Consider the following 16,581-nt stretch of genomic DNA (forward strand, 5'->3'; position numbering starts at 1 on the left):
AGCCTCAGCAGTCACTGCCGCCGCCGCAGCCGGGGGCGGCTGGGGGCTCCGGGCAGCCGAGGAAATGTTCGTCGCGGCGGAACGCCTGGGGAAACATGTCCTATGCCGACCTGATCACCCGCGCCATCGAGAGCTCCCCGGACAAACGGCTCACTCTGTCCCAGATCTACGAATGGATGGTGCGCTGCGTGCCCTACTTCAAGGATAAGGGTGACAGCAACAGCTCTGCTGGCTGGAAGGTGCGTACCCACCCTGGGCTGGCGGCCGGACCTGCTGGGCCTCTTGCGCAGCGCGAGACGCGCCTTGGATTCTTCGGAGCGCGCCTGCAGGCGCTGGGGAGAGGGGTTGGCCCGGGGAGCCTCTGCTGTGAGGCTTTGGGGGTTCTTTTTTGACCCCCGGAGGAGGGGAATCTGGGGACAGCCGTGGGGTGAGGGGGGTTGGAGGCTCCCAGGGAAGCTTCGGGCACGGCCAGAGGTGGCAAGGGATGACCGCGAGGGAAGGACAGAGGGACAAGAGTGCATTTGCTGGATTCCCAGGACAGCTCTGACGAGGTAAGTCCGCGGTGAGCGTTAGAACAGAGTGCCCTGTATTGGGGTCCAGCTTGGATGCTCTGGGCGGAGTGTTTGGGACGGTGTGCCGTGAGCAGGCGTTGAAAGTGTGTTTCCAGACGGCTCTGTGAGAATCTTGGGTGCAAGTTTCGGGCTAGTGGGTGTTAACTCCTTCAGACACACTGATCCCATTAGAAGAAGCAATGGTTGCAGACCTTTTCTGGGCAGGCCCTCTTTCCTTGCCTGTGTAGACATCTTTACTCCTCAGAGCTGTTCCTCCAGTTGACACACCTCGGTAGCCTCTGAAATGTGGGCCTGTAATAGGCCAGCCTTGCTACGAACCTGCCGCACCTGCTGCTACCCCAGAGGCCTGGACTCTGGCCCTGTTTGAAGCCAGTCCAGTGTGGGGAACTAGTGACCTGCGTTTTTCACGTAGTACACTGGGAGGGAGGTTCGGTGGCAGAGCTGGATCATAATGGTTTCTACTAATGAACCTGAAGAGAGACCCTGCTGTTCCTTCCCAGCCTCTTGGGGCACTTGACAACACGTGGTAAGGAGAGAGGTGTGGAAAGACCTATGATGTAATGACTTCCTGCAGTTGGGCATCCAAAGACATTAACTCCTAGGTCCCTGCTGGGCTGGTGATAATGTAGTTGCTTTGCTCTTCTCAGGCACCTCCCTGACTTCTTCCCCCAAGATAAAAATGTGCCAGTGTCAGGCAGAAGAGAGAGTCCTGGGCAGTTGGAGATACACATCACTTATCAGTTGCTCATATTTGCAATTCATTTTTTCATAGGTAGTTGCTTCCTCTTTCTGTCCCTTCTGTCCTTGACATTGGGCAGCCTGGGGTCCTGTTTTCCAGTAGGTGTATGAAATAAGAGCAGTCTTGGTGGAGAACTGAAGCATGGAGAGAAGTCTTGTGTAGAGAAAACTAAGGAGTTTAATAGGGGGAACCTTTTCATTTGCTTTTAGAAAAACCTTGCAAACAAAGTACTTTTTAAAAAAGACTAGTTTTGGAGAAGCCTTGTTTAGATATTTTAAAGGCAAAATGTGGGCTTTACTATTCCACAGGTCTTGTCTCATTTCATTTACCAAATGCTGACATTAGGGATCTTTCATTTGATCTAATTTTATGGCTTTTCAGAGGAATGCCACATGTGTGGTATGATGACTGTTTACAGAAAAGATGAGCGTTAGTCCCATTTCAAAGCAGTGCTAGTGTGATACTTTTAAAAGCTGGGTTTCCCAGTATATGGCAAGGGTTAATCTCAGTGTAGTGTCAGAAAGGGTCTGTACAGGATTTGCAAAAGCAGATTTGGGGGGTTGGAATATTTTTCAAATTTCTCACACTTTTAGTTTTGCATGTTTGAATTTGGTACAGAGAACCTGTTAAAAGTTAACTTTTAACTTAATTTAAAAGTTAACATAGGGAAGGTTTTTACCTTTCCTGTGATTTTTAAGATTACAAAAGTAGTTTAATTCCATAAATAATGTGTTCTGGTTTTGCGTTTACAATGAAGTAACTGTAGATTAAGTTTTTTTTTTTTTTTTTTTATGACGATTTACTTGAGAAAGTGGTAGTACTAAAAATGGGCATGAATTAAGATCGGTCTATTTAAAGTTTCATATAGTTTGCAAGACATGCAAGACATGCAGTAGCAGTTTGGGGCCTAGTCATAAACTTTGTGGCTTTACGTCATAACCTTTTTTTTTTATCTTAGGGTTTCTTTTATCCTTTCCTCCTATCTCATCTGTCTTCAACTAAAACCTTATGACATACTGAAAATTGAAAGTCTCGAGGCTTAGAATGTTTAATACAGAAGCACATGTTTTATAATTATTTATACCCCTGATTTTTTTAAAAACCAATTCTATTTCTGAGTATCACATGACAACTAATCCGTGAAGACCGAGGGTATAATTTAGTTAGTTTAGTTTTTGTAAGATGACCTTCATCAAAAGATGCAGCCATGCAGGAACTTCCAAATCTTTGATGATGGAGAAGGCCCTTTGAAACTGGGGCTGATTTCATATTCTGATTATGACTAATAGCCAATCCTTTTCTGTGCTTGTGGTTTAGTGGGGGTGGAAGAAGAGGGATAAGGGAGAGGTCAGGAGCTAATCGTGACCCATTTCCATTCGTCCAAGTTTAGGAGTTGATTCCTATCGTGATTAGTCATTTTGGAAGCATGCAAGTGCATTTATGCCACACCACTTTCATTCTGAGTTCTGCATTAGGGTTTTTAACTTCTAAGAATGTCTAGAATTCATGTCCTAGTCAAGTGCGCAGAGAGGACACAAGTTGCAGGATCAAGGCTTTTTTTTTTTTTTTCCCTGTTATTTTAGGTGTGTACACTATCTCACAGATTCCCTTACCTCAGGCTTTAAAGTAGAAATGAATAGGGACCAGCAGGTGTCCTAATGGTTATGTTGCTGGATTCCCATGTAGTTGCATGCAGTTCAAGTCCCAGATCTGGTGACTTAAAACTCACACTGTGTGCATGTATGTGCATGCCCAAGATCCTGAGAAAACAATGGAGGAGAAGGGATTGTGGCACGGCCATCCACGTTGGGGGGTGATTTCTCGCTTTCTGTATCTCTTGTTTCTCTGGCAGGTACACATTCCCTATAGTAAAAATGTCTTTTAAAAAAAAAGTAGAAATGAATAATCAAATGTGGGTGAGAGAGAGAATAAGAAAGCACTGCCCATGGAGGACGGCCACACTGCAGTCACTTCTTCATTTCTCCCTCTATTAAGGATTTTGGTCTTACACAAACACATGCCACTGTGTTTTTCAGGCTGTGGATCCTGCACTCACACCCGCACCATTGGCCATGTAGGATCCAGCTCCCTTAACAATCATGCCACCAGCTGGCTCACAGCCTTACTTCTTTTGTGAATATTTGGGTCATTGAATTATGAGATCCTGTAACCAAAATTTTCACTGTAAGATCACAGAATGAAAGATTTAGAAAAGAGACCTTGGAGTTGGGAATCTAGACCAGTGATTCTCAGTTCTGGTTGCATGTTAGCATCACCTGGGAGAATCTGATCTAATAATTGTATGATGTGTGGGTCAGCTTTGGTTGTTTTTGTTTTGTTTTGAAGTTTGTCGGATGATTCTAATGTATAGCCAGGATGAATTTTACGGATGTAGTTCGACCTCTTTATTTTACTGGCAAAGAACCTGATTTTTAGAGAAGTTAATGATTTTCCAAAGATCACTGCTAGTTAGTACAGAACTAATTAGTAGTGGTGGTTGCAGAGATCTTTGTTCTATGTCACACTAATTTTCTTCTTTAAATTGATCTTTTAAAAAATGTTTTAGGTCATTTACTAAGTCATGGATAGCTTCACAGAAGTTGAGATTGAATTCCTGAAAAGCATATTTGTTTCTTAGTCTGAAAACATCTCGATGGTTATTTCAGCATCAAAAGAATAGGTGGCGGTTAATGGATGCTGAATGAGTGTGTCATATATGTCTAGTTGTGCATTCCCTTTTAGTATGGGTGCTTAGGAACTGTGGGGAGAGAAAAGTGCAAGAAAGTATTTTAACAAAAGGAGGAAGCCCTTGGCTAACTTACATTCGTCAGATGCATAGTGTGCCAGGGAGAAGGATGGTTCTCCTCAGAGAACCATCTCAGAGGTTCCCTTACCTCAGGCATTAAAGTAGAAATGAATAATCAGATGTGGTTAAGAGGGGAAAAGGTTACATTTCCTTTAATTCAGATTAAGCTTACTTGCACTGAACCGTAATTGAATTAGTGAGTTCTTTCGGTTCCTCTTGTCTTGGGCAGACTTCTGAGGACTCCAGGGTTTACCTGGTAAAGCCTATTTATCACGTGTTGCCCTAAGCACACCCACACACCTGCATTTCCCATGGTCAGGAACCTGTCATATTAGGCAGCTGTGAGTTTTACGAAGGTGGGATCCTGTAGAGTTGTGCTGCTGCAGAGGATGATGTTCTAAGACTCTGTCTTCCTGCATGGATGACCGTGTGTCCTTGTGACTGCTTGTGAAGGTAGAAAAGCAAAGGCTGACCTGCCACACGATGCTCATTTATGTCCCCACTGTTTCTGTTCTTTAGATTAATATAGCCAACTCCTTTTCAACATCATATATTAAGAAAATGTTATTTTGGAAAGCCAGCGGGTGTCTTGGTAGTTAAGGTGCTGGGCACTCCCACATAGCTGACTGTGGTTCCAGTCCAAAACCTGGTGGCCTGCTTTCTCACTTTCTCTCTGTGACTCTTTCTGGTCAAATTAAAATAAATAAATGAACAAATAAAATTTAAGAAGAATTATTGAAAAAGGAAAATGTTATTTTAACTGCAACTTTTGTTACTTTTTTTTTACTTGAAAATGACATTGTCATACTAATTCTCTGTTGGCTCATAATTTTGACTTTAGTCACCTTTTGGGGTAACTCACCAGAGGGTTAACCATAGTTGTGCACGAAGAGTCTGTCTTCTGCTTCACTCATGTTGCCAGAATGTTGTTTTGTAATTTCCTTTGGCAGTGCTGTCTTCGTCAGTGATTCTCGACTAATACACTTCCTCTTTCTACAGCAGCAGTACACTAGGGGGATGGTTTTTCCTCTTTTTCAGAGTCGTGTCATTGACCTATGAAGTGAAGAAATTGACCCTTTTAGACTTTGATCTGTGAGCCCCATGTCATGGAGAAACTCTTTAAAAAAGAAGATGAGTGTTCTGATTTGTTTATCTCCTTCTCAGAAAATGAAATGGAACTATAGCAGCCTTATTTTTAGGAGATTTTAGGAGGATTCTATTTTAGGAAAATGATAGTATAGAAGAAAAACATCTTGTTAAACTCTTAAGTGCTCTGCTTGTGATTTTTACTTAAAACCTGCCAGAGACTTTTATTTGGAAAATTAATAAAGAGGCTTGTCCCACTGAAAAGTCATTTACTTGGTCTGGAAAAAGTTTTGCAGACACCATCATCCACACTCTTAATGAAAACGCAAAGATAAGACTATCGAAGCCTGTGCATTCCAGTGAAGTTCCCCACTTACTTATTGCTGGTGCATCAGATTTTAGATACCAGGGTGGAACAAATAAGAAATTTATTTCACTTTGAAACCCATTCATCTTGTCTGTGGAGAAGAGACTTAATCCTATTTTTGATTTTTCATTTCTCTCCTTTTCCTGCATCACAAAATGAAGGTCCTGAAGAGACACCCTGCCTTTCCTGGTACAAAAGGAGCCAGGGATTGTAAATACAAAGGTGCGTTAGTGTCAGTGGATGTTATGGCTGGTGTATAGTAAGTGAAGAAAAGATGGGAGAGAGAAAACCCCTCTCACCCGCATTATATCCTGTTTCATTCATTCATTTAACAAACATTTGTCAGCAGCATTCTGCTGGGCCTCAGGGATGTAGTAGCAGCACGAGGCAGGTGAGGTTCCGGTTCCCAGGAGTTCGCATTCTGATGGAGGGAGACAGAAACAAACGTGTACATCTGTGCTTTGTGAACTTGTCATTGTTGCCCGTTCTCTTTGTCTCTTTCACACCCGTTCTGCTTTCCTCAGTGGTTCAACTCACAAGTTCTCTCTGGAGAGACCTTATTGGAAAATGGCAAAGTGGGTACTGGGCATGGTTGGGAACAGGCCTTTAACTCTTGGCAGATCACCTTGAGCTTGTTTTGGAGATGCAAGGCCATAGTAGCCAGTCCTATATTTTGGGTCTGTTTGGTGAAGCCGGGTTTTTCCCAGCCACTTGGTCTAGAACCTATCAGGGGCCATGGATTGTTGGGATCCTCAGTTCTGTCTCCCAGGGCCCATGGTAGAACTGACCTCCCTCTGAAGTGGATGTGGAGCCTGGATACAGCTGAAGCATCTGTATTGCTTGTTACCGAAACTTCAAAACTAAAAGAAGTCTCAAAAACCATCTAACCACTTCGTTTTACAGGTGAGGAAATAGGCGAGGAGCACGTGACTGAGGGCTCAGGGTCCCAGCTAGCAGGGGTGGAGCTAAGACTGTATCCACAGGAGCCCAGCACACTGCTGTTCACTGGTGTCTGCTGCTAACCATTGTGGTTTCACAGCTGTTCGTGTCAGTACTTTTGGCTTCTGCAAGCTCTTACTTCACTTACTCTCCTCTGCTCCTCCTCCCTCGACGAGGCTGGCTTGTACTAGAGGAGCTGCTTCTCTTGGCATCTCTGTCGGCATTCTCAGCCTTGGTTCTCAACCCTCCTCTGCCCACTCCATGGCTCCTACCTGTTAATTTGGTCATTTTCCCATGACCTTGGTATGTTTCCAAGTACAATGAAGAACATCAAAAGCAGGGACTATGGCTACTAGTTAATAAATGTTTCTGATATTTCTTTTCAGGTCATTTTGTCCTTAGCCTGTGAGGATGGCCCTGTTCTGAGACTCTGACACTGGAAGGGGACGATATGACTCAGGAGTGAGCTCATGTCATGTAGGGAGCCTTTGGGATACGTGTAGTTGTGCAGGTGGCATGAGCCTTAGACCTCGTAGCATTGACATTGCTGTAAAGTGGTGTAAACATGAAATGATGCCCTGCTCTCTGTGGGGTTTCTTAGTGTCTTGCTTCCTAATGTAAAAGTCCCTAATGTAAAACTTACTAACTGCTGGTCACTACCTACCATAGGAACAGAGAGAAACCTGATCTTGGGATGACCTTTCATTAAGAGAAAGATGAAATCAAGTTCATCCTCTTGTTTTTATAACCCCACTTTATGCAGTATCAACACGCACTATCTAGAAAAAGGAAGTTGTACAGAGTAGTTCAGCCTAAAGTTTATTTACCTGCTTTTTAAAAGAGCAAAGCTGTCCTATAAAGTTTGTAATGTTCTGCACTTCAGGTCCTAAGTCTCAGGTGTACTTGAAGTTTTATATCCATAGATTGGGAAATAAAAGTCACATATGAAGGCAGAGGAGGTAGTAAGAAGTCTTTGAGATGAACCATTTCAGGGCCAGTCTGCAGTATTCCACATTAGCGTTTTCAGAATGGGTGGTTGGCTAACAACTATGATAAAGACCCCCGTCTTTTTTTTTTTTTTAATTGTCAGGGGGTACATGTGCTTGCCAGAGAGAAACGGAGAGAGAAGGAGAAAGCAACCCTCATGGGGAATAGTCACACCATAGCCTCTTCTACGTTTCTCTATCCTGTTGGCATCCTGGGTGCATGCACGCGCGCACACACACACACACACACAGCTGGTAGGTTTTTTAAGCCACTGCAGCTCGTACTCAAACCATGCTAGAGCGTGTGAGATCTGGTTTTCCTCAACCACTAGGCTATGGGCCAGGCCTAGAAGTCCCCAGTTCTCATGGCATCACTACCCAGACAGGCTCAGTATATTTATCTACTTTATTCTTGACCAGATCGCTTTCATTTCCCCATATCTTAGTATTAAAAATAAGAACTATTGTGGCAGGCATTTGTAGCAGACTGTGATGTATCACTCCTTCCTGGTAAAATGGAAATATATGATTGGAATATTCTTTAAGCTGAGCTTTTCTAGAGTGTCCTTGTTCCTCCTTTCAACTGAGCTGTTTTAATCTTGAGATTTTTTTTTTTTTCCTCCACAGTACCTCAGTTACTATTCTGGGATAGCATTATAAAGTGAAACAAACTTAACTTCTCTGGTGGTCTGTGGTCCTTCTAGTAATTCTGCCACTCCTCAGTGGTTGACTGTGGTGAACAGGTCAGGTTATTTTCTGAGGATTCACTGTGCCTGGGTGCCCAGATGTCCCCTAATCCTGCAGCAGAGGGTGGACATGAGCAAGAAAGGCATGTGCATATGTGCAGGGGACAGGGCCGAGGAAGGAAGTGACCTCTCCCCCGAACACATAAACAACATGTATTAGCGTCCTCCTGGAGTGAACCTGTGATAAAACCAACAGAGATGCACTGGGTAGTTTTCAGTATGTGTTTTGGAATTTCTTATTTCTTTCTTTGAAAGTAGTATGTCTGTGTGTGTGTAGTGGGGGGTGGAATCCACATCACATTTTTCCTTGTATTCACATGTCTAGAGAAGTTGGTAAGTTGACTCCTGTAGCCATTGAGCATTTACTTTAAACTCAGAGCCAGCAGAGGGAGTACATAAGTCTTTAAACTGGTCCCAACTATTTTTTCTTCGCACAGCTAACATAGTATCTTGGTTAAAACAAGACAAAACATACAGATCTGACAATGTTTCTGTGCAGGTCTGTTGTCATCATTAGAACAGAATAATTTTGGGGGGGTGATTAAAAACCTAAGGTAACCTTTTTAAAGGAAACTTTGGTCTTGTAAGACTTATGGTCTACTTCCCATCTCCAAAGAGTTAAATGAGAGTGCTTTTAACTGAAAAATGTCCTCCCCTAAGTTTCATCTGTTTGCTATTCTTATCCGGATAAAATACGTGAATATTCATCTGTACCTCGTACCAGGCTTTTACAGTGTCAAGGGTCTAGATCTGTAGAATGTTCTGTGTTTCTGTTTGGTTTTGATTGGAACTTTCATTACTACCCAAGACTTCAGTTTTTCATGGATGAGGGAAGGCAAGAATTACGTCAGTATTTTTAATTCTAATTCGGTAGACGCGGATCTCTAGACTCTCTAATGCTGTCATTTGCCTTCTCCTTCCATTGGCCCTGTATTTTGGTGGTGGGGGTTATTTTGATTTGGTGGTTGTAGTGGTTTGAATGGTTATGACACCACCACCACCACCGATTGATGGAACCTCAGAGTGTGACCCAGGCCTTTCCAGAAGTAGTCCTCACGCTAATTCTTCAGAGTATGTCTTCAGTCCTTATCTTCAGAGTAACCCACACTTCTCTGTGTGTTAGTAGGGAAATGGACGAGGCTAACAACTCCCCCCCCCCTTTTTTAAAAAGTTTTTCCTCTACGGGACCGCCAGAAAGAGAGACAGAGAGGCAGAAAGCGAGAAATCACCCCCAGGGGGAATGGTCACGCCACAATCCCTTCTCCTCTATTCTCCTCCATGCTCCTCTTGGGATCTTGGGCACACTGTACACGCCCCCGGCGTGAGTTTAAGCCACCGGGTCCAGGACTCGAACAGCAGTTGACTACATGGGAGTCCCGCGACATAGCCATTACGCTAACTGCCAGTCCCAAGGCCAACAACTTTTAAGAGTTCGTAAGTACCTGGACTTTTAGTGGAGATGTAGGAGTGGCTTCAGATCTGGGGTGCAAGTCCTTTGGGCTGGGCCCTTGCCCTTATCGCAGAGAAATTTCTGCCTTGGGAAAACACAGTATCTGTGCTTTGATAGGCTTAAAGCAGGTAGGCGAATGTAGACAGCAACACCATGGAAAGTAGATTTCAGGAAAAAACACATTTATAAGGAATTCTTGGCAGAAATTTGGCTGCTGAATCAGATCTCATAATTAAAGGTATTAAAAATATTTTGTGAAGTGGTTGACTCCTTGCGAAGCAGTTACTAAGGGGTTTAAAGGCAGGCTGCCAAGGCAAAATGTTGCATAATCCAAATTGCTGGCCAGGTTAACGTGTTTATCTGTACTGAAAAGCCTATTGCTTTTGTCTTCAAGGCAAAAATATATGTGAGGAGGACCTAAAATGGTAGTTTTAATTGGCCACAGGAATGCAGTGGCTGTGTTCCCGAAGATAAAATATGGCCAGCAGAATGCTAATGAGCCTTGTTTTGTGTGTGTTGGAGAAAAATTTCAGAACTCTCAGTTTCATAGTAAAGGTAGGTGAGTCGTGTCTGGAGAGTGGCTAGCCTGAGACCCTTTGATAAATCTGAGCAGGCAGAAGTGTTCTGCCTGATAGGAAATGTAGCCAGCCTGTCAGGGAGGGCGGGGCCACTGGGGGGGTTAGTGCCTGTGGTAGGCTTTTAAAGGTACAACTCTATGAACGTGAAGTTTAAGGAGGCCATAAAGTTACAGCCAATTTAGTGTGTTCAGTGTCTTCTTGAAAACTGCTATATGAAGAAGATCAAGTGATTAGTTAAGTCCGTAGTTCAGATCATTCAAATCTCAAAACTGCCTTTTTTTCTGAAGTGTCTTAATATGAATTTAAAAAAAATAACATTTTTTTAATCATGAATTTCCTGGTTAGTTGCCTTGTTTCCATATTTGATATTAAGGTTGGGCTGTGTGAGTTTTATAGGTGAACTTCTGCTCACCTTTCTCTCTTATTCAATTTTTTAAAAATTGTATTTATTTACTCATTTATTTTAATTTGCCCAGAGAGAGAGAGAGAGAGAGAAAGAAAGTGAGAAAGCAAGCTACCAGGTCTGAGACTCGAACCGCGGTCAGCCATGTGGGAGTGTCCCGCACCTACTGGTCCCATAAACTTGATGGAGTTAAATGTCTTCTAGTACTGTAATGGTTTCATAAATTAAAACATTTCTTAGATATCTCCATTTGAAGTCTTAATGTTGTTAAATACCTTAAAAAATTAAAATTCTACCTACTTTAAAACTCAGTGTTGTCGGTCTTTCAGAGATTTTACCTTATACAAATTGGGGCTTCCTGCCAACATTTTTAAATCAAAAAGTTGTTGTTAATCTTACCCTTCATACTTTGAGACTGTAGTGTGTGTGTGTGTGTGTGTGTGTTCGTAGTAGAATGCTTATTTGGTAGGAAGAGAAGAAACACCTTTATTCACTGTTTTCCAGTATTCCCATTAACAGCTTCACTCTGCCTTGTATGAATGAACGTACCTATCGTGCAAATAAATAGTGACCCACAGACTAATAAAAGGTTAAGAAAATAATTTTTTTAGGTATATTTCTTTAAAATAGTAATGATCAGTAAGATCACTGTCACCCCGAAAAGGCTGGAATTGACTTATGCAAGTATTATGGGCCCAGTTAGTTTCTAGTTGTCTTGGAGCTGATAGTGCTGTGAGTGGGCTTAACTTTAGAGCGCTTGGGTTCTTAAGCATCTGATAGATGACTTCCTAGGTGAGCTAGTATACTGTTTCTTGAAATTAGTGGCCTAGATCAGGCCTTCTATCTCCAGCCCTGTGCAATAAAGATAAGTTTACAGGCTCCCGTTTGAATAGATGCATGTCCTCTGCTGAACTGAATTATCTAAATCAGTCCTATTTAGTCTCATCCATTTCCCAGAAAGATCCTTATTTCAGACTGAAAGGCTAGGTGATTTGGGCTGTATTTTAGGCTTTATCATACTTACTCTTCATGTCAGTTGCTACGGTGAAATTCAGCACTTGACTGTAGACATCATTTAGTGGGTGTTCTTTGGGAGAAGAGGAGAGATTTATTCCATTAGTTTCATAAAATCTGGAAAGGCTTTGAGTTAATTTATGGACAACCAGTACTAAATAAGGGTGATTCTAACTTGTGGTGCTAGTGAAAACTACTGTGTCTTCTCAATTGGTTTTAATATAATTATTTACTAAATGAATTTTTTAAAATCACAAAGTAAAATTCTTATTTTTAAGATGCATCTAAGTTTTCTAATCAAATAAATTGTCTGTTTTATCTTGTAATGCAGTGGAACTTGATCTGGATTTTTATTTCTGGGCTCAGAATTTCCCAATTGTTGGGAGCAGAAATCATCTTCACCTGCATCTTCATTACCTGCCCCAGAGTCCCTCTTTCCATTGACTACCAGCAGGACATCCTTTTAACTGGCTCATTTTATATTCATCGTTCTACCTTAAACAGGATCATAAAGCTTTCAGAAAGATTTTTTTCAGCTTGTTACCTCATACATCTGTACTGGTCAAGAAGGAAGAGAAGAAACTATCTTAGTTTTTATCTTCTGCATCACATAACTTTACAGCTTCGAAAACCCATTCGTCAGCAGTTACTGGGAGGACAGTTTGATTTACTGAGTGCTCTAGGAGTTACTTCTTTCATCTTTTCCCTCCCCTCTTAAAATATACTTAATTTTGCTAAGGGAGAAATTTTATTGTTTTCCGGCACATAATTTCAGACTAGAACCTTTAGATGATTTGTAAAAGTTTATAGCACTTTGTCTCATGTTCCAAGTTATTAACTCTTCTGGAAAAAAAAAAAAAAAGGTATACCTTGTTAAAAGGGTTTCCTGATAGGTTCTTTGGGTTATTACCAGGTTTTTAACAATCGAGGTCATGTTCTTTTTTTTTAAAAGAATGATCTCATTTAACTTACTTATTTATTTAAATTTGACCAGTGATGGACAGAGTGAGAGAGAGAGAGAAAGCAAGCCTCCAAGTCTGAGATTTGAACCCTGTCGGCTACGTGGGAGTCCAGCATCCTCAATCACCACACTACCTGCTGGCCCCGAGGGCATATTCTTGATCATGAAAACATTTCTGACTTTTGGACCTGAGACAGCCAGTGCTGGCTTGATGCTTGGATCAGTCTCTCAGAAGCTAAGAGTGTCAGTTTCCCTTGTGCTGATGACTCTTACTCTCCCATTTTCTTTTTCACTTTATATCTACTAGACATAGTCTAAAGAGGGCTTATTCCCCTCTGTCTTTCCCACCCACTTGTCATCTCTTAGTGACCTTTTAGCGGTTTTCAACCCTTGTCGCATTTTGGAATGACCTGGGAGCTTTAAACTTGTTTAGGTCTCAACTTAAAGCAGTCAGGAAAGAATTTCTAGGTGTGGGACCTGGATGTCTGTATTTTTTAAGCTCCCCAAGCAGTTATAATGGGCAGCCAGCGTTGAGAACCATTGTCTGGGAGAAATCAGAAATATTTTAGCTGTGAATGCCATCAGCTGTGGATGCTATTAAGTATAACTTCTAGGCATATTGCAGTCTTCTCCATGAGGAGATTACAGGGGAGAGTTTGCTTTCTGAAAGCTCCATATGAAAAGGAGTTCTGTTGATTTGGGATCTAAGAGTACAGTTGGCTTCTAGGACATGGACATCACTAACTATATTTAACTGGAATCTCCTCCTTTCCTTTTTATATAAATGCAGTGGTTTCTTTAACGTTTCTAACTCTCACTTGTTTCTCTATTCTCCACTAGACTGTAATTGACATATTTTGAAGTTTTTAGGAATTCATAAGAAGAGATGGTTCAGTTTCAAGTCACTTGCATAAGGCTTGAACATTGAGACACATATACTTATTATCCCTTTTTTGTGCAACCTGCTCTGTTATACTAGAGGTTTCCATCATATTCTGATGCTTTAAGGTCGTGGTTCCCACAGTGCAGAACCCATCATGTAGAAACTTGTGGCCAATGCAGAGTCACAGGCCCACTCCAGACATACTGAGTCAGAAACTCCGAACCCAGCTGTCTGTGTTTTAGCAAGCCCTCCATTGATTCTGCTACATGCCGAGGTACAAAATTGTTCTTCATGGGGCCAGCAGATGGCATGGTGGTTGAGGTGCTGGATTCCCACATGGCTGACTGTGGTTCGAGTCCTGGACCTGGGAGCTTACTTTCTCACTAACCCCCACACCCTATGATCATACATCCCCTATAGCAAATTTAAAATAATACTACTAAGAAATATTTTTTAAAAACCTGCTTATCTTTCATCATTTGCTAAGTTTGTAGACTTCCTCTGGTGACAAAAGTCAAAAATCAAAATTCTCACACCATCTTGGCTTCAGAATTCTAAAATGGAATGAGAAAAGAACGAATAGACCATTTTATTGTTTTCTATTGGCCATAACAGCTCCATAAGTATTCTAGACTTCCCGCCTATCACTGCAGTGTAGCAGTGGCAGGGACACTGCCCTGTGTAGCTCTCTGCACAAGCCAGGAGTACCAAGGGTACCTTCTTCTGGGATGACAGCGATGTTAAAGGATCCACTCAGATGTACAGAAGAAACCTCATGTCCATCTTACTGTATACATCGTGTTCAAAGGCTTGTGTTTTGGTGGAATTCTGGTTGTCTTGTGACTTTCCCCCTTATTTATTTTGGTTTTGGGGGAATGTTCCTCTTTTTAAGAGTAGCATCGGACAGGGGAGTGGTCACACTGACTCATCTGCAGATGACGTGGGACATGTGAGAGAAAGATAAGATTAAAATGGTCTGAGTGTAATCAGCGTGAGAGGGTCAGTGAAGTTGAAGGGAGAGTGAGGCAGCTCGCCAAATGAAGGTGGGGAGGGGGTGAGGAGGTGATTCCTATCTAGGCTCGGGACCGTTAAAGGTGCATAGCTTCTCCCAAACAAGCATTGCTGTCTGTCAGTATCCTTGGATTCTGTACTACATTAAGCAGTGCCTCATGATCAGCCATATCAAACGTAGCTGATGGCTTTAGGAATATAAATAGTGCAAAGAAGAGTGGGTTGGCCAGGACTGGAAGTTCATTTCAGGACCTCTTAGCAGCTGCTGCAGGGTGCTGCCTTGAGATTCACAAACGCTCCTCTATCTGGCACATTGAAAAACTAAAAACCAAACCAAACCTGCAGGATTCATTTACATTGCAAGTTCTGCTGCTGTTAGTCATATACCTTTCTTACATGAAGCCATTTTTTGAGACAATGTGAGTTGTGTGCTGAACTCCGAAGGATCAGTGGTCCAGGTTTTCTTTTCAGGGGAGAGGAGTAGGGCAGTCAGGCCACTCTCCTCAGATTCACCAGGATTCTTGAGAAGCATCAAAAGGTAGGCTTAGGTCTTGGAACACCAGCAGAAGGTCCATGCAGAAGGAAAAGCTGCATTGAGAGACTTATGCTTGGGGCCAGAGATTGTGGAAGAGTTCTGACTATTGTCCCATTAACACTGTAAAAGCAGCATTCAGAATTTGGACTCCAGGAGAGTGCTGAGGGCTTTCAAAGATCAGAAGTCAGATATAGTTGGTGGGAACTTAAAGTGCTAGAGACAATGGGACACTTTCCAAAGCTGCCACTGCTCGCAGATGAAATGTGTAAATGTATGGCATGGGCCTCTCCTTTGTGTTGTAGGGCAAGGAGAGGTATGTCAGCTGTACTTTCATTTTGGTTTTCCAAAAGCATCAGCCTCTCCTTTGTGTTGTAGGGCAAGGAGAGGGGTGTATCTTGAGAGGCTCTGGCATTAAGGATGCATTTACAGAGGGGTAAAGTGCCTTAAGGAACAACTAGGCTCATAAGAAAAAGCCTGCCTGGCAATAGTCCAGGAGGCTTGGCTCATAGCCCAGAGAGACCCTGAGTCCTTGGCTCCTGTGGCCCAGATCTGAAGGTGGTAATGAGGGACATCATCTGCTAGACCTCTCTTTGAAAGCTCTCTCTAGGCGGCTGCAGGGAGGTCTTTTGAGAAGAAGGTCCCTGTGCCTTAACTTAATAGAGAGCTGTAGTTCAGGGTGCAAAGCTTTTTATAAATCTCCCCAACCCTCAGCCAAAAGGGCAAAAGCATTGCCTCTTCCATCTGTGTGGGTGTCTGGGTCTGATGTGTGCAGCCACAGCCTTAGTGCTATCCATCATTTTCATGGCTGTAACTAAAAGCTACTGTTAATTGGACATTTATTAGCAGTGTGCCAGACACTTAAAAGCTTTATGCATATTAGCTCTAACTTCTGTCCACAAGGAAACTGAAGCACAGAATGATTATATGACTTGACTGGGCCCATCCCGTTGGTATATGACAGAAGTGGGATATGTATGTCACTGCCTCTACTGGACTGCATAAACTCCAGTCAATAATTTAGCTACACCTTAGGGATTTTGATTTGATAGTACTGAGGCTCACTGGCCTATTCTGTTTCTTAGGCTGACTTAAAAGAAGAGAAAGGAGGGAACCAGCAGATGGCATAATGGTTATGTTGCTGGATTCTCACGTAGCCGACCATGGTTCAAGTGCTGGACCCAGTAGTTTAAAACTCTCGCCAGATGGAACCAGCAGTTAACGTAATGGCTATGTCGCTGGACTCCCACGTAGTCGACCGCGGTTTGCGTCCTGGACCCGGTGGCTTAAAACTCACGCTGGGCGTGTGTGCGTGCCCAAGATCCTGAGAGGAGAATGGAGGAGAAGGGATTGCAGCGTGGCCATCCCCCCTGGGGTGTGATTTCTCGCTTTCTGTCTATCTGTCTCTCTCTGTCTGTCTGGTGAGCACACGTGCCCTATAGCAAAAACCTCTCAAAAAAAAAAAAAAAAAAAAAAAACCCCCCCCCGATGGGGGGGGGTGTGTGGGG

At 42.8% G+C, this 16,581-nt stretch overlaps 1 protein-coding gene across 1 annotated transcript in view; it reads left to right on the plus strand.

Annotated features, from left to right (window-relative positions):
- Positions 1-16,581, plus strand: part of FOXO3 (forkhead box O3) — a 151,966-nt gene that overhangs the window by 18,288 nt on the left and 117,097 nt on the right. The window contains exon 6 of the mRNA XM_027775101.1: positions 3-239. Within this exon, the coding sequence (XP_027630902.1) occupies positions 3-239 (237 nt within the window). The remainder of the gene's footprint in view (positions 1-2; positions 240-16,581) is intronic.

The sequence above is a fragment of the Tupaia chinensis genome, unplaced genomic scaffold (assembly GCF_000334495.1).
Source record: "Tupaia chinensis unplaced genomic scaffold, TupChi_1.0 Scaffold000527_1, whole genome shotgun sequence".
NCBI lineage: Eukaryota > Metazoa > Chordata > Mammalia > Scandentia > Tupaiidae > Tupaia > Tupaia belangeri.